The sequence below is a fragment of the Mustela nigripes genome, chromosome 3 (assembly GCF_022355385.1).
Source record: "Mustela nigripes isolate SB6536 chromosome 3, MUSNIG.SB6536, whole genome shotgun sequence".
NCBI classification, from domain to species: Eukaryota; Metazoa; Chordata; class Mammalia; order Carnivora; family Mustelidae; genus Mustela; species Mustela nigripes.
This window is the reverse complement of record NC_081559.1, coordinates 132,389,589-132,413,734: the sequence shown is the minus strand read 5'-3', so window position 1 is coordinate 132,413,734 and position 24,146 is coordinate 132,389,589. Positions and strand designations below refer to the sequence as shown.

Genomic DNA, 24,146 nt, shown 5'->3' with positions numbered 1-24,146 from the left:
CCTCCTCTCCGCGGGAGCCGAACCGCTTGGCCTCACGGTATTTGTAGTTCTTTCTGGATCCAAGATCCTAGCGCTCAACGACCCGGACAGAGGCTGCAAGACTCTAATTCCCAGAGGGCAGAGCGGTAGCTGCGCCTGCGCACTCTCAGTGAGGGCGTGTATGTCTGTGTGTCTGAGGGAGAGAGAGAGCGAGAGTGAGTGAGTGTGAGTGCTGGGTAGGGTGGTGGCCGTTACGTTCGGGGCAACGGCTACGGCAGTGGAGAAGTAAGAAGAGAAACAACGTCCGGCGCTTCCGCCTTCGCTTAGGAGGAGGAGGAGCTGGTAGGGAAAGGAAAGTGATTCGCCCTGGGCCTGAACTGGACAGAGTCGGGCTGGTGGGGGGTCTGGGCTATGAGCCTTTGAGGGTCGCTTGGGACGCGGAGCGAGACACGAGAGCCGAGAGGTATGTCTCAGCCGCCGCCGCCGCCGCCGCTGCCGCCTCCACCTCCTCCCCCTGAGGCTCCGCAGACTCCGCCGTCCCTGGCGGCGGCGGCTCCTCCGGGGGGGCTCTCGAAACGGAGAGACCGGAGAATCCTCTCCGGGAGCTGCCCGGATCCGAAGTGCCAGGCGCGTCTGTTCTTCCCGGCCTCCGGTTCTGTCAGCATCGAGTGTACCGAGTGCGGACAGCGGCACGAGCAGCAACAGCTGCTGGGGGTGGAGGAGGTGACCGACCCGGACGTAGTGCTACACAACCTGCTGCGGAACGCGCTGCTCGGGGTGACAGGGGCACCCAAGAAGAACACGGAACTGGTAAAGGTGATGGGCCTTTCTAACTACCACTGCAAATTGTTGTCGCCCATATTAGCTCGCTATGGAATGGATAAACAGACAGGCAGGGCTAAGCTTCTCCGGGACATGAACCAGGGTGAACTGTTCGATTGCGCTTTACTCGGTGACCGCGCCTTCCTCATCGAACCTGAGCACGTTAACACGGTGGGCTACGGCAAGGACCGCTCCGGAAGCCTCCTATATTTGCATGACACTCTGGAGGACATCAAGCGGGCCAATAAAAGCCAGGAATGCCTCATTCCAGTTCACGTGGATGGGGATGGACACTGCTTGGTGCATGCTGTGTCCCGGGCTCTAGTAGGCCGGGAGCTCTTCTGGCACGCCTTGAGAGAGAATCTTAAACAACACTTTCAGCAGCACCTGGCCCAGTATCAAGCCCTGTTCCATGACTTCATTGATGCCGCTGAATGGGAGGACATTATCAATGAGTGTGACCCTCTGTTTGTACCACCTGAAGGTGTTCCCTTAGGCTTGAGGAACATCCACATATTTGGCCTTGCCAATGTATTACATCGCCCTATTATTCTGCTAGATTCTCTCAGTGGCATGAGAAGCTCTGGTGATTATTCAGCCACCTTTCTGCCTGGGCTCATCCCTGCAGAGAAGTGCACAGGGAGAGATGGTCATTTGAACAAACCAATCTGTATTGCATGGAGTAGCTCTGGTAGAAACCATTATATCCCCTTGGTAGGCATAAAAGGGGCTGCTTTGCCCAAATTGCCTATGAATTTGCTGCCTAAAGCTTGGGGTGTGCCTCAGGACCTTATTAAAAAGTACATTAAACTTGAGGAAGATGGTGGTTGTGTTATTGGAGGAGACAGAAGTTTGCAGGATAAGTATTTGCTTAGGCTTGTTGCTGCTATGGAAGAAGTCTTTATGGACAAACATGGTATCCATCCTAGTTTGGTTGCTGATGTCCATCAGTATTTCTACAGGAGGACTGGGGTGATAGGAGTTCAGCCTGAAGAAGTCACAGCAGCTGCTAAAAAAGCAGTAATGGATAATCGCCTTCACAAATGTTTGCTCTGTGGTGCCCTTTCTGAACTTCATGTTCCTCCAGAGTGGTTGGCTCCAGGAGGGAAACTGTATAACCTGGCAAAAAGTACTCATGGACAGCTGAGGCCTGACAAAAATTATAGCTTTCCCTTGAACAATTTAGTTTGCTCATATGATTCAGTGAAAGATGTTCTGGTACCAGACTATGGGTTGAGTAACCTGACAGCTTGTAATTGGTGCCATGGCACTTCTGTGCGAAGGGTCAGAGGAGATGGGTCTATTGTATATTTGGATGGGGACAGAACTAATTCTAGGTCCACTGGTGGCAAATGTGGTTGTGGATTCAAACATTTTTGGGATGGTAAAGAGTATGACAATCTACCAGAAGCTTTTCCTATTACTTTGGAATGGGGTGGAAGAGTGGTCAGAGAAACAGTATATTGGTTCCAGTATGAAAGTGATTCATCTTTGAATAGTAATGTTTATGATGTTGCAATGAAACTTGTTACCAAGCACTTTCCAGGTGAATTTGGGAGTGAAATCCTGGTTCAGAAAGTTGTCCATACTATATTGCATCAGACTGCCAAAAAGAATCCTGATGATTATACTCCTGTAAATATAGATGGTGCTCATGCCCAAAGAGTCGGAGATGTACAAGGACAAGAGTCGGAGTCTCAGCTCCCAACTAAAATTATTCTTACTGGACAGAAAACAAAAACTTTGCACAAGGAGGAGTTAAACATGAGTAAAACTGAAAGAACTATTCAACAGAATATTACGGAACAGGCTGCTGTAATGCAGAAACGGAAAACAGAGAAGTTAAAACAAGAACAAAAAGGTCAGCCCAGGACTGTTTCTCCTAGTACCATTCGTGATGGTCCATCCTCTGCACCTGCTACCCCTACCAAGGCTCCCTATTCACCAACGACTTCTAAGGAGAAAAAGATCCGAATAACAACTAATGATGGACGACAGTCCATGGTTACACTTAAGTCTTCAACAACCTTTTTTGAACTTCAAGAAAGCATAGCCAGAGAATTTAACATTCCTCCCTATTTACAGTGTATTCGCTATGGCTTTCCTCCTAAAGAGTTAATGCCACCCCAGGCAGGAATGGAAAAGGAGCCAGTTCCTTTGCAGCATGGTGACAGAATTACAATAGAGATTCTAAAAAGTAAAGCAGAAGGTGGTCAGTCTGCTGCAGCACACTCAGCCCACACTGTGAGACAAGAAGAGATTGCCGTTACTGGTAAACTATCTAAGGAACTTCAGGAGCAAGCTGACAAGGAAATGTACTCCTTGTGTCTTTTAGCAACATTAATGGGTAAGATCATTTTAACCTAGATAGTTATTTCTTAATTGTGAATATAATGCATTGAGTTTTTCTGTTGTCTTTGTGGGAAAAAAAATTTAGTCATCAATTGATTATATATAAAGTTTAGGAGGAGATTATTTTCTTCAGTTTTGTTTTTTTTGTTTTTTTAACAGATAATGGATATATGTTAGCATGATTCTCTACTGATTAAATATTTAGGACAACATAACTTAAGAAAGTGAAAGTAGTCCCTTAACTGTCACCAGATTATTTCAATATAATTTATTGTTGTGATTTTTTTTTTAATAGCCTTATAATGCCTCTGTTTAAAACCTTTAAAAATATTCCCTCCCCTCCCCGGGCTCTATTGAGCTTGCCCACTTTGTCCCTTTTCATTTATTTTTAAAATTTTCTTTTCCTGCATGTCATGTGATTTCAGGACTTCCTGTTTGATGAATTGCAGTTTCTGGTGTTTATATTCTCACTGCACTCCCACCTAATAGTCTCTGCCCTCCATTTCCTGCTCTTCCTTTTCCAGTTCATCACATTTTTATTTGTATGTTAGGATTTGTGTTTAAGTAATTCCTATGCTTACTGACTCTATGCCATCGATTGTAATGAGCTATTATAAACTCATGAGAAATAAAACAGAGGTAGATGTTAATGGGGTTGCTTAAGAAGTGTTTCTTTTTAATAATTCAGCATAAATTAAAAATATCAACCAAATATGTAAATTACATGATGATTTTAAATAATTTGGGATATGCTCCAACAGTGCACTTTTAACATGTTTATTTGCTTAATCTTTGTTTTTAAAATCACTCTTAATATGCTTTACTAAGGCTTAAAGTAGAATTAAAATTTATATTACATATTAGAAGAGCCTTATTTTTGCTGAGATTAGAGCTTTTAACTGGAAAAGTGATCTGGGTTTGATTCTGTTTTCTAAGAGTAGTAAATATCAGTGAATTGGGCCTTGACCTACGAACATGAAGATTATTTATTCCTGGCTTGTTAAATTTGTGGGCCTAGAAGTTAATAGGCAATCTAAAAGCTCTGTACACATTTATAACTTGATAACTGATATTGCTGATTTTATTTTGGCAGACATAGCCATAGAATTGAGGGATATGTCAAGAAATGTATTAGGCACTGTATATTTCTCTCTCTCAGTTTCTGGTTTCTTAGACACTTCATGAAATAGAGGAAAGATCATGTGATCTTTGGAGTCAGAAAGACCTAGAATTTAAATCTTGGCTCCACTACTTACTAACTTGGTGGATCAGGCAAGCTGCTTAACTCCCCAAGACTTTAGTTGCCTCTTCTCTACAAAATACCCTTTGTAGTTGGTACCAGGGCAACACTAAAATACTCCTAGAACTCTGAAAATTAAATAACATCATTAGAGAATGGCTAAAATTAGGTATATGCAGAAGGTACTTTAAAAACTGGCGCTCTCCCAGGTGAAAAACAGGAAAGAGAAGGTCTTCCGCAATAAAAGGTGAACTGTTGAGGATGTAGCTCATCTCTTATCTAACCTTGGATGCTCGGTACCTAGTAGAGTGTCCAGCAAATTGTAGGCACTTTGAAATGTTTTTGATTGGATTAAATAGATGACATTAACATGTTTAAAGAAAGGCTATGTCAGCAGAAATGGAATGGATGGTCAGCATTGAACATTGAAAAAGAACTGAAAAGCAGAATTTGGCACTGTTTACACACTGCTGTACAAAGGGAAAAGATACATCATCTGGGGTTCATGAAAATTCTGGTAACTAGAAAGGTAATCTCTAAGGGTGGGAATATTTCATCAGTCCTCACCATGGCCTGGCTGAAAGAACTGTATCATTCAGTGATTCTTTATTCATCAAGTATCTATTCTAAGCACTCATTTAACTTCCTGATAAAAGTATTGAGGGACAGGTGAGAGTGCAGATAAAGATTATGTTCACTTAGAAGGCTATGTTCTCCATTGTAGATAAATAAATTGGCAAGAGCGAGACTATGATCAGTACTTTAAAGTCTGATCAGTATAGTAATATATTTTGTGATGAAAATCAGTAAAATATAGTTCTGGTTTATAATTACTCACTTTTTGAGTTTAGGTTGAGGTTTCTGGACCTGAATATCTGAATACTAGACTTTGGACTGCAATGAGTTCAACAAGATAATGTCTTCTTGTTATTATCTCTTCCCTCTTTACCTCCAACATTTATGTTGCTGCCACTCTAAACCCATACATCTGTTTAAATCTATTCCCAACAAAATTTGAGCGTAAAGAGTGTTTTATTAATTTCATACTGTAGCACTTGAGAGATTTTCTGCTATAAAATAATAGGAGAGTACCTGGCCTGTGTTAGTAACCTCTGTAAACATTCATTTTTTTTAACCTTCTGATTTTCTATAACTATTTGAATTATGTAGAAAATAATCTTTTTTTTTTTTTTTTTTTTTTTTTTAATTTAGAGAAAGCACAAGTGGGGGTAGAGGGCCAGAGGGAGAGGGAGAAAGAATCCCAAGCAGGCTCCATGCCCAGGACAGAACCCGATGCAGACTCAGTCCCATGACCCCAAGACTGTGACCTGAACCTAAATAAAGAGTGGGATGCCCAATCGTCTGAGCCAACCAGGCACCCCTAGAAGATATTCTAATAAAATAAAAAGTGATGTGGTGGTAAAATGTCCATTTGGGGATATATGTGTGTATATACATATATATGCTTGTGTATTTGTGTGTATACACACACACACACACACACAAACACATGCACACATATACAACCTTTTGTAAAGAGTGCTGGAGAACTAAGTTTAGTTTGGAGAGGGCTGGAAAAAGGAAAATGACAGGGCTTATTTAGAAGATGGCAAATTCAAAATGCAGAAATTACTTTGTGAATTACCAGATATGAGCTAAGCTGCTGATATGTAAGTGTAGGGCCTGGCACTTATTAGATGTCAAATAAATTGTTGAATGAATGAATGAATGAATGCAGAGCTAGAGATTGTGCTGGAGATACAAAGATGAATGCGACATAGATCTTGCCCTCCAGAAACTTACCTGCAGGATCTCAACTGAGGGCATTGTAATTATTATTTATTTGTATCAACAAATGCATCAGTCCTTTGCTCAGTATGAACCATTCATGAAACTAGTCACTTTGAATATATGATGGTAGTTTAAAATGAAATAATGTTCTACCTGTAATATTTCACATTTTAATCTACTTTATGCAGACTATTGAGCAATTTTTGCAGACTGTCATCTTCATTATTTATATGTGAGTGACTTTGGCATTACAAAATATCTTATTAAATTTTCTCGTAGATTTTTTTTTTTTAAAGATTTTATTTGTTTATTTGACAGACAGAGATCACAAGTAGGTAGAGAGGCAGGCAGAGACAGAGAGGGGGGAAGCAGGTTCCCTGCAGAGCGGAAAGCCCAATTCGGGGCTTGATCCCAGGACCCTGGGATTATGACCTGAGCCAAAGGCAGAGGCTTTAACCCACCGAGCCACCCAGGTACCCCATTGTAGACCGTTTTTAGGTGGATTCTCTTTGTGGTAGGCATGATATATCATTGATCATAAGTACTAAGCTAGTTTCTTTTTTCTTAGTAGTGTATTCCACTAAGTTTCGAGTTAATATTCTTTTTCCAAAGATAAAGACAAATTTGTGAAAAAGAGTCTGTCAGCTTGGCGTTGCTTTAACAGAATTGAATTGCTTGTGATATTTACCCCACTTCACTATAAGGTTAGCAGCCTTTCAGGAGTTGAGAAACTTGTTTGATTTTTAATATCATTTATCTTCCTGAAAAATGCATATAGATATATCTTAAGATAAATGTATGTTACACATGAATTTATACTATCATACTTTGGTGCTCGCTTCAGCAGCACATATACTATATACTATCATATAGTATAAACATTGATTCTATTCCTTTTTTGTACTCAACTACTTTGGCACCTTTTATTTTTCTTAATATAATCTTGTAATTGAAAAAATATGAAGAAATATGAATATTTTAAAATATGAATATTTTTAAATATTCAAAGAATTCAAACATATATGAAGTAAAATATGATCATTGTCTTTAACATTTTTATTTCCTAGAGAAAATCGTACTCTGTGTGTGTGTGTGTGTGTGTGTAAACATTTACATACAGGTTTGCGTGCCTGTATATGTATGATGTATGCATCTTTTAATGCTAACGATGACACTAAAAGTTGTATGGGTTGGTTACACTTCAGGGACTCAGTCTAAGGAGAGGAACAGCCATGCCTTTCTTAGAAATGGTTTTGACTGTTGATAAGGCAGATATATTTTTAGATGGGAGGATCTGCAGGAAGGGTGGAGATATGGCAACAATTCTTTCAGTTAACCAATAGCTTTAGGATTATTTCTAGTAGAAATAGTCCCATGTCTGTACTTTAAATTTACATTTTGGCCAGTTTATTTTATGGTCATAGATACTTGAGTTCAGAGTTAATTTTAGGTATTTTGGGGGGAGAGTCTTTAAAAATGTATTTCTTCTTTCTTTTTTAAGTTTATTTATTTAGTACTCTCTACCAACCAACTCTGGGTTCAAACTCACAACCCCAAGATCAAGAGTTGCAGTGCTTTTTCAGCTGAGCCAGCCAGATGCCCCTAAAAAGATATTTCATTTCGTTACTCAGCCATAGAAAAAGAATGAGATCTTGCCATTTGTGAAAACATGGATGGACCTACAGGGTATTATGCTTAGTAAAATAAGTCAGACAAAAAAAAAAAATACCATATGATTTTATTTATATGTGGAATCTAAAAAACAAAAAAGAAACAGACCCATAAATTCAGAAAACAAACTGATGGTCATGGGGTTGGGAGGAGTGAGCAGAATGGATGAAGAGGAGTGGGAGGTACAGCTTCCAGTTATGGAATGAATGTCGTGGGAATGAAAGGTACAGTATAGGGAATATAGTCAATGGTATTGTAATAGTGTTGTATGGTGACAGATGGAGCTATACTTGTTGTGTGCATAGCATAATCTATAGAGTTGTCAAATCGCTCGCTGTTGTACACCTGAAACTAATGTAATGTCTGTCAATTATACCTCACTAAAAACATCTTTATTTCATATAGATGTTAGATTTTAAAATTTGCTCACTTCATAAATTTCAAAGTAAAACTTCAAATTGGCTTTTTAAAAATTCACTAAGAAATTTGGAATGATGAGCTTTTAAGCCCACTTTAACACCATGGTTTTATTAGTAGTAGTAAAAGCTAGAAAAATGTGATTTTTTTTTCTTTTTAATTTTTAATTTTTTATAAACATATATTTTTATCCCCAGGGGTACAGGTCTGTGAATCACCAGGTTTACACACTTCACAGCACTCACCAAAGCACATACCCTCCCCAATGTCCATAATCCCACCCCCTTCTCCCAAACCCCCTCCCCCCAGCAACCCTCAGTTTGTTTTGTGAGATTAAGAGTCACTTATGGTTTGTCTCCCTCCCAATCCCATCTTGTTTCATTTATTCTTCTCCTACCCACTTAAGCCCCCATGTTGAATCACCACTTCCTCATATCAGGGAGATCATATGATAGTTGTCTTTCTCTGCTTGACTTATTTCGCTAAGCATGATACGCTCTAGTTCCATCCATGTTGTCGCAAATGGCAAGATTTCATTTCTTTTGATGGCTGCGTAGTATTCCATTGTGTATATATACCTCATCTTCTTGATCCATTCATCTATGGATGGACATCTAAAGGACTAGTGTCCAAAATCTATAAAGAACTTAGCAAATTCAACACCCAAATGTGATATTTTAAAAAGTGTTTCACTTTAACATACTTTTTGAAAGTTAAAAATTACCTCTTCAAGAGGAAACAAGTCAGATAAAGCGTAAGAAAAACCATCTGTAATACTACTGCCATTTATAACTACTATTTAGGTAGGAGAACTAAAGACTTTCAGGAGGAAGGATTTGAGGAAGATGAAATGTGAACAGAGGTTATTGATGATGGTATATACTTTCTACATTTATATCTATACACAGTGTGTTGGATATAAATACTTTATTGTTTACTGTGAAGAAACAGGTGAATTATAAAGTAAAATTAATTGGGGACTAACAAAAATATGAGTTAATATAATATTTGCTACATGCTTTACCAAGATATTCCTGTTCTCTTTGAGTTTGCTTTCTAATGGAATGGTAGAAAATAATTCTTTCCTTTTTTTTTGGTAAGGTCTACTCTTTTAGTAACTTTCAAATATACAATATAGTATTACTAACTATAGTTAATATGTACATGGTGTATATTACATCCTCATAACATTTGATAAACTGGAAACTTGTAACTGAAAGTCTTCCCTTTCATTTTTTTAAGATTTTATTTATTTATTTGACAGAGATCACTAGTAGGCAAAGAGGCAGGCAGAGAGAGGGGGAGGAAGCAGGCTCCCTGCTGAGCAGAGAGCCCGATGCGGGGCTTGATCCCAGTACCCTGAGATCATGACTTGAGCCGAAGGCAGAGGCTTTAACCCACTGAGCCACCTAGGCGCCCTTCCCTTTCATTTTTGCTGTCATTTTTTTTTTTTATTAGAATCATGAAGAGGTATAGATGGTTCCATTAGTTGTATTTTATTCATATTAATACTGAAGAACAGTTACCATTGTGCAGCTTCTTTTAAGTTTTTCTGAACTTCTTTTAGGCGCTGTTAAAAGGAAAAAACCTCATTTATGCTGTTCATTCATTTAGATTCTTTCAGTGCATGTTGAGAGCGCTGTTCTACCTAGCACTGTGTCAGGCCCTGGGAATAGAAGTCACATAGACCACTGACCTTTTCCTGACTTCAAGAAGCCAGTCTAGAAGGGGAAGCAGAAAAGCACAGTAAATTAATCTGCAGGGCAGTGAGGGCTGTGGTGCTCATCTCCTGTATAGGAGTAGCAAGGCAGTTGTCTACTTACCTGCCTCTCTGAAGAATCCAAGAGGAAGTGACACCTGAATTGAGTTTTAAAGAATATATAGCAATTATTGACCTTTGGGAACCAGACCAGTTTGGTGGTGTTGCTTTGTAAAAGTGAAGTTACGGTGCAGTGAGAGATGTGAGATAGGAGAGAATGCAAAGATGACTCTTTGAGTGCCTTTATCTGCATGTATATAATGATTAAGCCACATCATTAGTAACCTTCATTCAAAAGTGAGATCCAGTAAAATTTTCTAGTATGAAAAATAAAATTTGATCTTTCTTTGTTAAGATTACCTAAAAAAAAGTCCTGACTGTAAATATAGTATTATCATTATCAGATTAGAAAATAATGAAAGTATAAAGAAACAAAAACAATCATTCCACAAACCAAAAGTAATTTTTTAAAAAATCATTTATTGGGGCACCTGGGTGGCTCCGTCCGTTAAGCATCTGCCTTCAGCTCAGGTCATGATCCTGGGGTCCTGTGACTGAGCCCTGCATTGGGCTCCCTGCTCAGGTGGGAGCTTGCTTCTTCCTCTTCCTCTGCCTGCCATTCCCCCTGCTTGTGCTCTCTCTGTTAAAAAGATAAATAAATAGATCTTAAAAAAAAATTCGTTTGAGGGAGAGAAAGAGAATCCCCAGCAGGCATCATGCTGAGCTGAGTGTGAAGCCTGATGCAGGGCTTGACCCCACAATGCCATAACCTGAACCGAAACCAAGAGTCTGATGCTTAACCAACTGTGCCACCCAGCACCCTCAAAATTAACTAATTTTTATGTTCTTCTTTTCATCACTAATTTTTTTGAACAGTGACTATCGGTCTTTTTATTTGAAACTTCTTATTGAAATAGTCACTGCCAAGGATGTTCTTAAAAAATTTTTTTGTGAATGGTCATTTGCTTGTGGACATTTTGTAGACTTCTAAAGGTTATTCTGAAACTCTTCAACAAGGCATTTTCCCCCTAAATTTCTTTTTAAGAAAGTCAACTTTGGAATAACACAATACAACATTAATTACTTATCTTTAGTCTACCTATTTACTTTTCTCCCTAGACCCTTTCATCTATTTTTTATTTGGTTGAAACAAATAGAGAATACACATTTCTGTGTTCTACTTGTTTTTTTTTTTTTTTTTTTTTTTAAAGATTTATTTATTTGACAGAGAGAAATCACAAGTAGACAGAGAGGCAGCCAGAGAGAGAGAGAGAGGGAAGCAGGCTCCCTGCTGAGCAGAGAGCCCGATGCGGGACTCGATCCCAGGATCCTGAGATCATGACCTGAGCCGAAGGCAGCGGCTTAATCCACTGAGCCACCCAGGCGCCCTGTGTTCTACTTGTTAAAAATAAGTATCTTTCAATAACCTTCTTTGTTCCTCTAGTTCAAGGTTATGAACTACTTTCCTTTGAGTTGGTGTCTTCAGATATATTTTGTTTAATATGCCCAGTATTGACTCATGTAGTTTTAAAGACATTTTTTAATTAGTTCCTACACTTAAAAATTGGGAGACTTCACATGAAAAACTGAGGTTTCTGGCTTCTGAAAAGCCGTATGGTCTTAAAATATTGGGCCTATACTCTTCATGACAGCACTTGGTAGTGGCTGCCACCTTTGATGGGCCATGGATTTTCTAGTTTGTCACAGTCTCATCACTCCGTATCATCTCTTTATATTACACCAAGCACTGTCACTCATTTAGATCTGCTCTGCAATCTCTGTTTGAGGTTAATCATTAAGCAACCTTGGGTTGAACTCTTTTGTTTGTTGCTAATACTATATCTGTTTTTATTTTACAGGAGAAGATGTGTGGTCTTATGCAAAGGGGCTTCCTCACATGTTCCAGCAGGGTGGAGTATTCTACAATATTATGAAGAAAACCATGGGTATAGTTAATATCTGATTTTATTCTTAGATAATATCTCCACTTAGGCTGTTGTAAGATTAAGAAGGTCAGATATTCTAAAGCTATTTCCAACAGCAGTTTTTTGTATATGTTCTTTTTCAGCAGTTCTTCTTTGCCTAGTCAAAACAGATTTTTCTGAAATCATCAGCTGTTTTTTCTGCTATAATATTACTAAAAAGTCTCCTATTACTTTCTTGCTGTTATTTTCTCATTAAATTCTGTATACAGTTCTTAATAACTAAAGACAGAATTTGAAATTAGAAACAGATTTGGTTATAATAGTAGTGACTATACCAGAACCAGAAAGTACAGTACTTTTGTTGTTGTTGTTGTGTTTTGGCTGTTATTATATACCTCAGTGTTTTATGGATTTTAAGAAATTGCTCATTTTATATCTAACTTCTTTCCACATTGTGTATGCATTGTTTATAAAGATATGTGAAAGTATACAACTGTATCTTCAGTTTTATGGTCTTAAGAGAATGATGAGCAGTGTGTGTGTTTACCTCAAATGTTTTTTCATAGTTGATGTGAATGATTTGGCCCCAGACTTTATCACTCTAGCTTTTCTCATTTTTTCACCTACCTAACCTCTGTATACATTAACTGCATAATCACTATTTATGGTTTGTATCTCTTACACACCTTTTTTTTCTTTCTTCAAAAAAACCAACCAACTTTGCTGTTGTAGAAATGTTCAAACATACATAAAAGTAGCAGAATAATATAATGAACCCCTATTTACCCACTCAGCTTCAAAAATTATCAATACTTCTATTCCCCTCACTGGACTATTTTAAAATAAATCCCAGATATAATATAATTTCATCTGTAAGAATTTCAGTGTGTATCTCTAAAAGTAAGAACTTTAAAAAAAACCTATAATGTGATTATCACATATGAAAAATATGAAAAATAATTTTTAAAACATCACCAAATACCCAGTCAGTGTTTTAATTACTTGATTTTTGATTGTCTCAAAAAATTTTTTTGTTTTCTTTCAGTTTATTTGAATCAGGGACCAAAGAATGACTGGCTGACTGGTTTCCTTCCTTTCTTCCTTGATCTTACCTTATCCTCCCTTCTTCCCTCCCTCCCTCCCTTCCTTCCTCTCTACCTTCCTCCCTCCCTAAGACAGGATTCTTGAAGCATAATTTGCATACAGTAAAATTCACCCTTTGTAGATACAAAGATATGTGAATATTGACAAACATATATGGCCATGTAGCTACCACCACAATCAAGATATAGAGTATTGCCATCGTTCCAAAAAGTTGCCCTGTGCCTCTTTCTAAGTAATCCCTTACTCCTACCCCTAGGCCTTGACTTGACAACCACTGATTTTTTTTTGTCTCTTTATGTTTTTGCCTTTTCCATATCACCATATAAATGGATGAATATAACCTTTTGTGTCTGGCTTCTTGGATTTAGCACAGGGGTTGGCAAACTACTTCTCCAGGTACCATATCAGGCCTGTATATATAATGTTGTTGTTATATATAAATTTTATATATATATATATATAAAGTAAGAAATTGCTACCTGTATATATAAAGTTTTCTCAGAAAACAGCAAAAAAACCACCAAAAAACAAACAACCCACCCCAAAATTACAGCCACACTCATGTTTACCTAGCTGTTTTCATACTACAATGGCAGAATTGAATAGTTGTGGCAGAAACTATATGGTCTGAAAACCTAAAGTATTTACTGTATTGCTCCATTACAGGAAGAAAATTGCCAATTTCTGTTCTACCTTACTGCTTTTGAGATTCGTCTGTCTGGTTGCTTATATTAGTTTATTTTCTCATATAGCTGAGTCGTATTCCATTGTGTGGATGTATCATATTTTTGAAAATCTATAACTGATTGAAGGACATTCGGGTGATTTTCAGTTTTGAGTTCCTATGTATAAGGCCATTGTAAACATTTGTGTATAGGTCTTTGTGTGTGGACATATGTTTCACTTTCCTTTTGTAAACACCTAGGAGTGGGATTGCTGAGTCAGATGGTAAGTCATATGGTAAGATACAGGCTTATCTTTATAAGAAACTTGGAAACCATTTTCCAAAGTAGCTGGACTCTTATATTCCTTATTACTGTGTTGGAGTTCCAGTTTCTCTCTTCCTTATCAGTACTTGGTAGTATCAGTTTTTGTTTTAAGACTATTTTATTAGGTGGTTTTAATTTGCATTTCCCTAATATCTAATGATGTTGAGCATCTGCTCATATGCTTATTTGCTTCCTCCTTCTTTTGCTCATTTTTAAATTGGTTTGAATCTTCTTTTTAGTTGAGTTTTGAGAGTTCTTTATATATTCTGACACACATCATTTATCAGGTAAGTGTTTTGCAAATATTTTCTCCCAGTTTGTAGTTTGGCTTTTCATTCTCTTAACAGTATCTTCTGAAGATCAGAGATTTCTAATTTTGATAACTTATTAACAGTTTTTTCCTTTTATACTTTTTGTGTCCTGTCCAAAAAAATCTTTGCCCAGTCAAAGGTGACAAAATTTTCTTCTGTGCTTTCTTGTATCAGTTTTATAGCTTTAGGTTTTATATTAGGCTTATGATCTATTTCAAGTTGATTTTTTTAATATGTTGCAAGGTATGAGTTGAGGTTCATTTTTTAATGTATAGATATCCAATTGTCCCAGCATTGTTTATTCATCAAAAATCATCAAAAATCAGTTGACCAGGGGCGCCTGGGTGGCTCAGTGGGTTAAGCCGCTGCCTTCGGCTGGGGTCATGATCTCAGGATCCTGGGATTGAGTCCCGCATCAGGCTCTCTGCTCAGCAGGGAGCCTGCTTCCTCCTCTCTCTCTCTCTCTATCTGCCTCTCTGCCTACTTGTGATCTCTCTCTGTTAAATAAATAAATAAAATCTTAAAAAAAAAATCAGTTGACCATGGATCATACAGTTGAAAAGGGTGAAGTATATGGGAAATATAGCATCATTAAAATTATTTTAAAAAATCAATTGACTGTATATGTGTGGATCTATTTTTAGAGATTGTTTTCTGATTTGTTGATGTATGTCTCTCCTTTCACCAATAACTTGTCTTGATGAAAGTATCCATATAGTAATTCTTGATATCAGTTATTTTGAGTCTTCCATCTATTCTTTTCTATTTTTTAACGTTTTTATTTAAATTCCAGTTAGTTAACATATAGTGGATGTAATATTAGTTTCAGGTATGCAATATAGTGATTCCACACTTCCATGCAACGCTTGGTGCTCATCACAAGTGCACTCCTTAATCCCCATCACCTATCTGACTCATTCCCCCACCTACCTCCCTTCTGGTAGCCATTAGTTTACTCTCTACAGTTAAGGCTCTGTTTCTTGGTTTGCCTCTCTTGCTTTCCCCACCCTTTTTCTACCCTTTGCTCATTTGTTGTGTTTCTTAAATTCCACTTGAGTAAAATCAAATGGTATTCATTGTTCTTTACCTTACTTCGTTTAGCATAAAACTCTCTCTAGCTCTATCCATGTCAGTTGCAAACTTCTTTATTTATTCTTTTCCAAAAAAAATTTTTGGGATTCTAGGTGCTTTGCTTATTCATATAAATTTTAGAATCATCTTGACAGTTTCTGCAAAAAAGTCTGCTGGGATTTTTATTGTGATGTATGGACTCTGAGGATCAAATTGAAGGTGAAGATATTTTTACATCGAATCTTCTGATTCATGAAAATACTGTATTTCTCCATTTATTTAAGTGTTCTTTAATTTCTCTGATCAAAATTTTATAATTTTCAGCATATAGTTCTACATATCCTTTCTTAGAGTTATACCTAAATATTTCATGTTTTGGGAATGCTGTTGTAAAAGATGCTTTTTTAAAATTCCAATTTCCTGGGGTGCCTCAGTGGTGCAGTCAGTTAAGCATTGGACCCTTAGCTTTGGCTCAGGTTGTCAGTCAGCTCAGGGTAGTGAGATTGAGCCCCATGTTGGCCTCTGCACTCAGCGCCGAGTCTATTTAGTACTTTCTCTCTCTCTCTCTCTTTGCCCTTCCCCACCCCTGCTCTCTCTCTCTCTCTTGCTCTTTCTCTCTCTCAAATAAATAAATGTTTTTTTGTTTTTTTGTTTTTTTAAATTCCAACTCCTTTTGTTCTTTGCTAGTATAGAAAATAAGATTGGTTTTTAGGGATGCCTGGGTGGCTCAATCCACTGGGTGTCTGCCTTCTGCTCGGGTCATGATCTCAAGACCCTGGGATTGAGGGCCGCATTGGGCTCCTTGGTCGGTGGGGATCCTGCTTCTCCCTCCACTTGCCTCTTTCTCTGCCTGCTGTTCCCTCCTTCTTGTGTTCTCTCTGACAAATAAATAAGTAAAACCTTTAAAAAAAAGAGAAGATTGGTTTTTAATTTTTTTAGAAGATTTTATTCATTCATTTGAGAGAGCACAGAGAGAGGTCACAGAGTGAGAGGGAGAGGGAGAAGCCGACTTGCCACCGAGCAGAGAGCCTGATGCGGGGCTCAGTCCCCGGACCCTGAGCCCATGACCCAAGCTGAATGCGGATACTCAACTAACTGAGCCACCCAGAGCCAAGACCTCATATCCTGTGACCTTTTTATATGCACATATTCTAGTAGCAGATTCTGTGGAATTGTCTATGTAGGTCAGCATGTCTTTTGCAAAGACAAGACAGTTTTATTTCTTCCTTTTTAGTCAGTATGCCTTGTATTTCTCTCACTTGCCTTATTGCAGTGGCTATAAGTTTATTGCTGAATAGGTGTGGTGAGAGCAGACATCCTTGTCTTGTTCCTGAAAGCAATTCAGCCTGTAGGTTTTCCAGAAATGCCCTTTTATCAGGTTGAGGACATTCCATTCTGTTGATAGTGTACTGAGAGTTTATATTTTGAATGGATGTTGAATTTTATCAGGTGTTCTTTTCCTGCATCTATTGAAATGATCTTATGGTTTTTCTGTTTAGTTTATTGTTAGGGTGAATTACACTGATTGATTCTTGGATGTTGAACCAACTATGCATGTCTCAAATTCAGACATATTTTGTTGAGAGTTTTGCATCTGTGTTCTTGGGACATAATGATATGTAGTTTTCTTAAAATGACTACTTAATCAGGATAATGTTGGCTTCATAAAATGGAGTTGGGAAGTGTTTGCTTCTCTTCTGTTTTCTGGTAGATTTGTAATACTTTGATACAGTAATTTCTTTCTTAACTGGTAGAATTCACCAGAGAAGCCATCTGTGCTTGGAGTTATCTTTGCTGGACAGTTTTTAGCTATGAATTTAATTCATTTAATAGAATCCTCTTAAGATTTGTATCTTTTTTTTTTTTTTTTTTGAGTAAGCTTTGTTAGTTTTGTTAGTTTTGTCTTTCAAGAAGTCTTTCCATTTCATCCAATTTTATTGGCTAAAATTGTTCATAATATTCCCTTGCTGTCCATTTAATATCTGAAAGGTCTGTAGCTCTTTCATTTCTGGTATGGGCAATTTGTGCCTCTCTTCTTTTGCTGAGCAATCCAGCTAATGGTTTATCAGTTTTACTGATCTTTTCAAAGAAATAGCATTTGTTTCACAGGTTTTCTGTGACTTCAGTTTCATTGATTTCTGCTTTTACATTTATTTTTTCCTTCTTTTTGCTTGCTTTGGGTTTAATTTGCCCTTTTCTTTATAGGTTCTTTATGTAGAAGCTTAGATTCTTGTTTATAAACTTCTGTGTTCTAATAAAGCATTTTAAGCTATAAGTTTCTCTCTGAGCATCCTCCCCTCTCTTATTTTGGCATCCCTTTCTTTTTACTTTCCATTTTAGCTTTATTTTACATCCTGAATTATATTGATATCAGTTAATGGTTTTATAAAAGTTAGTGTGACGATTGATTAATGACGTTCTCAGTAATTAGGGTAAGTATGCACTTTTGTGCATTTCGTGCAACTGAATGCAACTGAATGAAGTTCCCTCCTTTGTTTTTTGTGGGGGAGGGGTACATGGTGGGTGGTTATGGGGATGACTCTTGATTATTTACTAAATAGTTAAATGTTTCTGGTTTCAGTTTTTTTTTAAATGTTAGCTCTAATGTTAAGACAGTTTAATGTGGAAATAATTGTTTTTTCAACAAATGGTGCTGGGACAACTGGATATTTACATACAAAAGAATGAAGTTTTGACTTGTACCTCACACCAAATAAAAAATTAGCTCAAATTTATCCACCACCTAGATAGAGGAGTTACAACTAGAAAACTTTTAGAAAAAGACCATAGGCATAAAATTTCTTGACTTGGATTTGGCAAAGCCTTCTTAGATATGACACCAAAAGTACAAGCAACAGAAGAGAAAAGTAGATAAGTAAGAAACAAACTTTTGTGCTGTAAAGGACACCATCATGAAAGTGAAAAGATGGACACCTGGGTGGCTCAGTTGGTTAACCGTCTGACTCTTGATTTCAGCTCAGGTCATGATCTCCAGGTTGTGAGATCAAGCCCCATGTTAGGCTCTACGCTGGACGAGGAGCCTGCTTAAGATTCTCTGTATCTCTCATGCTTTCTCTCTCTTAAAAAAAAAAAAAAAGGAAAGAAAGTGAAAAGACAGCCCACAGAGTGAGGAAAATTTGCAAATTATGTATCTGATAATAGATTTGTATCTAAAATATAAAGAATTTGGGGCACCTTGGTGGCTCAGTTAGTTAAGTGTCTGTCTTTGGCTCTGGCCGTGATCCCAGGGGCCTGGGATTGAGCCCTGCATCAGGCTCCCTGCTTCTCCCTTGGAGGATATGCTTCTCCTCCCTCTGCTCCTCTCCCCTGCTGTGTACTCTCTTTTCCTCAAATAAATAAATACATACAGTGTTTAAAAATATATATAAAGAACTCATCAGTAAAATGCCAAATAACCTGATTTTAAAATGGGCAAGATATCTGAATAGATATTTCTCCAAAGAAAATATACAGCCATTAAGTACATAAACTGATGTTTAGATACTCAGCATTATTAACCATCAGAGAAATGTAAATCAAAACCATAATGACATAGTACCTCACATTCACTAGAATGGCTATAATCAAAAAGGCAGATAAGAACTGTTGGCAAGGAGATATAGAGATATTGGAACCCTCATACTGCTGGTAGGAATGTGAAATGGTACAGCCACTTGGGAAAACAGTCTGGCAGTTCCTCATATTTAACTGGTTACAACCCAGTAGTTCTACTCTTAGGTGTATACCCAAGAGAAATGAAACCTGTCCATGCAAAACTTGTACACAAATGGGTCATAATAGCATTATTCATAATAGTCAAGAGTGGAAACAACCCAAAATTTCCATCAACTGGTGATTGGATAAGTAAGATTTAGTATTTGGATACAATGAAGTATTATTTGGCAATAAAAAGGAATGAAGTATCGGTACATGCTATGTCATGCATGAACCTTGAAAAACTACGCTACATGAGATAAACCAGTCACAATAGACCATGTATTATCCCATTTAAATGAAATGTCACAGAATAGGCTTACCTACAGAGACAGAGTAAATCAGTATTTCCTAGGGCTGGGAGTTAGGGTAAGGGGAGGAAATGAGAGTGACTACTAATGGGTTTGAGTTTCTTTTCGGGGTGATGAAAATGTTCTAAAAGTGTTTGATGATGATTCTACTTTTCTCTTAAGTGTACAACCATTCAGTTGTACACTTAAAATGAGTTTTATGTGAATTATCTCTCGGTAGAACCATTAGAGTTTTTTCAAATGTTTCCTGTCTCAATTTAACCTTATTAGGGAGTGGTTTAGAGCTCTGAAGTAAGAACATCTGAGATCCAATTTTGGTTCTACCACTTACTCCCTGTGTGACTTCTAAGTTTTAGTGTCTTCATTAGTAAAGTGGGTATTATAATCTCAGGGTTGTTAGGATCAAATGGAATCATGTACATAAAGCAGTTAGCAAAGGGCCTGGTACCTATTAAGTAATTAGCTAATGTTTGTTATTATTAGAATTTCAGCTGTCATTTGCAGAATAATTAAAATTCTTTTGACTATAACAACCATTTGAAATGGGTCATTGTTAGAAAATTATTTTACTTTTCAAAATACAGTCTTTTCTAATATTTGTAGCAGGGTTTTATCTTTTTTAAAATTTCATTTTTTCAGGTAATCTCTACGCCTGATATAGGGCTCCTACTCTTGATCCTAAGGTCAAGAGTCCCATGTCCTCTGACTTAGCCAGCCAGGTGCCCCTTACTTCTTTTGTTTAGGACATATTCATGTGGCAAATCATTATTATCCTGTAGTCAAAGAATCAAAATATATCACCCAAAACACATATACCCATGTCCTCCAATAATTGGAACATACTTCTCTTTTTACAAATCCACCCTAACAAACATATGGTTATATCTACATTAGAACAGAAATATTTCCCAATTTAACTAGACTATTAATATTCTTATTCCTTATATTTGGAAAGATATTTTAAAGTTCTTTTGCTTAAAATATAAGTTTCTTTGCAGGTCTTTATGTAGAGATAAATGCAGATGTAGATGACAAATTTAGTTAAAACTTGTATAGCTATCTTAATTTATAATGTTGAGTTTTGCTTGTGTTTGAACTTTATGAAAATGGAAATTGAAAATTATGCTATATATATTCTCTGTGATTTGCTGCTTTTATGCAACAGGTTTTCAGATTTATTCATGTTGATGGGTTCAACTGTCATTCATTTTCATTACTGCATAGTATTCTGTTTTATCATTTTAATATTATTCATCCATTTTTCTGATGCATTTCTGGGTGTGTTTTTGTTTTTGTTTTTTTTGATGTAAGGAAGAATGTAGCTCTAAATATTAGTATATATTTTTTGTGCGTAAATGTGTGATAGAACTTTTGATATGAGATACAGGAATTTTAATAACCTTGATTCTTAAAATTTAAGACTACATAAGTTACATAAAATGTAAATGATTATGCTTAAAGGGAGTACAGCCCATAAAGTATTTAATACATATTCAGAATATTTTTAATAATGTAAAAGGTTTAGAAACTATAGAAATCGGAAACATCACCTATGATTTTTAAGTATTTGTCTCATACATACATGTTTTGGCCTGATTGTAATTACAGTACTTAGATTTGTTTCCTGCTACTCATGTGCATTTTATTATATATATGAGGCATCATAGGTTTCTTGTTTATATCAGTTCCTAATAGCTGCATATTACTTCCATCAGGTGGATAGACCATAATTTTCTTAGCCATTCTTTTCTTGTTGAAAGCTTACTTTGACTGTTTCCAGTGTTTCATTGTGAATGATACTGTGATATGTGGGACTATGATCCTTTCCAGGAATGACCAAAGGAAAGCATCACAATAGCAGTCTGGAAACAATTACAAAACTTTTTGATCTAATAGAGGAACTAAAACCATTGACTGCCTGATTTATATTAGGCAGTCTGTGTTATGCTTTGCATGTTTTCTCATTTAATACCAAATAATCAGTGAACTGAGTATACCTATCATTATACTTACCTGATTGTATTATAATGATCTGTTTGTACCTGTTTCCTAAGAATTACATTTTATTTGAATCTTCAGGGTCTATTTTAGTTCCTGACATATAGTGAGACTCAATAAGTGTCATCTGTTGAAGTGAATGTTTGAAAGTTTTGCTTAATCTCTGGACTTAATCATTCAAAATTCTCTTCTTTGCTCCCTTTGTTTCTTGAACCAAGTTTTACTTTTCCGCATCTGCCTGGCAAAACCTTTGTCTATAATGCTTCTGAAGATAGACTAGAATTGTGTGTGGTTACTGCAGGACATTTCCCCATCGGTCCTGGTGTTGAAGATTAATAGCTAAAGAGGCTGTAAGTCAGGTTCAAGCAGAGGCTACTACAAGAAGTAGAGAATCAAGTCCCTCACATGGGCTATTTACAGATCTCTGAGGTAGGGGATTGGTAATAAGCCGATTCCAAGGCTGTGGCCTGAAAAGGAACCATTGAGACCACATCTCTAATTTTAAATTTTGTCTGTCTCTTTTTGTCAGTTACCTATGCCAGAAACGTTCCAAGAGGAAATTCTGTTGGATTTTTATTAATGGATACTTACCACTGAAATGAATGTTTATTAAAAATTACTGTGTATTTCATTTGCAGTTCAGTTCTTTTCTCTGGTTATTTAGAATATTCTCAATGATACATTAGAACCACTCTGTAGCTTTTTTCAGGGGAGGAAGAACTACTCTTAATAACCTACAAAGTCAGGGGCACCTGGGTGGCTCAGAGAGTTAAACCTCTGCCTTCAGGGGCGCCTGGGTGGCTCAGTGGGTTAAAGCCTCTGCCTTCGGCTCGCGTTCATGATTCCAGAGTCCTGGGATCGAGCCCCACATTGGGCTCTCTGCTCAGTGGGGAGCCTGCTTCCTCACTTCTCTCTCTGCCCGCCTTTATGCCTACTTGGGGTACTCTGTCTGTCAAATAAATAAAATCTTAAAAAAAAAAAAACACAAACACCTCTGCCTTCAGCTTCGGTCAAAATCTCAGGGTCCTGGGATTGAGCCCTGCATTGGGCTCTCTGCTCTGCAGGGAGCCTGCTTCCCCCTCTCTCTCTGCAAGCTGCTCCACCTACTTGTGATGTCTCTCTCTGTGTCAAATAAATAAATAAAAATCTAAAAAAAAAAAAAATAAATAATAACCTACAAAGCTGGAGACTACCTCAATGCCCACTAAGCATTCTAGAGTTCACTCATTCTCCACCTCTGTATTTGTGTAGCACTAACAATTTCACTCATTTTTAACTAGTTTGCTTTTGCCTTTATATTTTGCCATAAACATAACCATTTGCACCATATATTATTAAGAGTTCTTTGCTTCATGGTTTCTATGCTGGGCATGGAGCTTACTTAAAAAAATAAGAGTTCTCTACTATATCTTTCTTTTGTTGTTAACATAGAAAATCTTTGGTTTTATGAAATTTGAAAACCCCCATTTTTGCATACTTGTAATATACTTTGAGAAACAAATTTAAAATGTAAGGATATTGGATAGTTTAAAAGACACACAATTTTCTTATACCTCAGTTGGAAAAAGTATAAAATTTTGGAATACCAGAGAGTGAGATCAAGTTCCTCAACTAGAAAATAGAAGCCTGCTTTCAAGTTCTTCTGTTCCTACATTAGTTGACTATGAGAAGTAAATTAAACTGCAGGGTCCGTTTGAGGAGCATCTGTACTTCAGGCTTATTTTGGTGGTTGTGACTTAACAGAGAGGAATGAGGAGTAACGTGAAATACAACTTTTTTTTTAAGAAAAAAAAATTCTTATATTGCAACCCAAGTGTCATTGCTTAGAGTTATACCAAAGGCACAGTGCATTAATGTTAGCTTTCCTAAATATGCCCACATAATTACTTCTTTAACTATGGGGTATCTCATTTTGAAAGTTCATTGTCTTTTATATTTGTGAAAGATAACATACCTAAGGTACACTGAGAAAACCACTTTTATTCTGATATTCTGTAATTCAGTAGAGCTACTTAGGATTTTTAATTTTAATTCACACTGTGCAGCATTTTTGTGTAAATTTTGCCCTTATAGGTATTTTTGTAAAGTTTTAAATTTTAATTAGTAAATGAAAGTATATTTTCTCATTGTTTTAATGCAAGCAGTTGTTTTACTAATACCTTTGCTAGTGTTTTCTCATAGCTTAGCTGTTCGTTTAAGCCCTGTTCCTAAGTTTGTAATAGGTTAATGATATTAAACAAAAAAAATTCTCCTGGGGAAGGTCCGTCATATTTTAGTGTATGTGCTGCCGAAGCGAGGGCTGTCATGCTATTTTTAATAGTAATAAATTCTATTAATATAATTATTTTTTAATTAGTTTTGTTTTCAAAACTGTGATCTGGATATTGTTGAAAATTCACTGCTTCAACTACAATTTTCGTTACTACACTTTTTAAGTAAGATTTTAATATATTAAATGTGTTTTTTTCCCTTCTTTAGGTATGGCTGATGGCAAGCATTGTACTTTTCCACATCTGCCTGGCAAAACCTTTGTCTATAATGCTTCTGAAGATAGACTGGAATTGTGTGTGGATGCTGCAGGACATTTTCCCATCGGTCCTGATGTTGAAGATTTAGTTAAAGAGGCTGTAAGTCAGGTTCGAGCAGAGGCTACTACAAGAAGTAGAGAATCAAGTCCCTCACATGGGCTATT

At 37.0% G+C, this 24,146-nt stretch overlaps 1 protein-coding gene across 1 annotated transcript in view; it reads left to right on the top strand.

The window, feature by feature from the left end:
- The first annotated feature begins 159 nt into the window (after nt 1-159).
- VCPIP1 (valosin containing protein interacting protein 1) overlaps nt 160-24,146 on the top strand; it is a 28,670-nt gene continuing 4,683 nt past the window's right edge. Inside the window, 3 exon segments of the mRNA XM_059394666.1 lie at nt 160-3,148; nt 11,891-11,977; nt 23,933-24,146. The exon segment at nt 23,933-24,146 is cut by the window's right edge and continues 7 nt beyond it. Of these exon segments, the coding sequence (XP_059250649.1) occupies nt 445-3,148; nt 11,891-11,977; nt 23,933-24,146 (3,005 nt within the window). The 5' untranslated portion in view covers nt 160-444.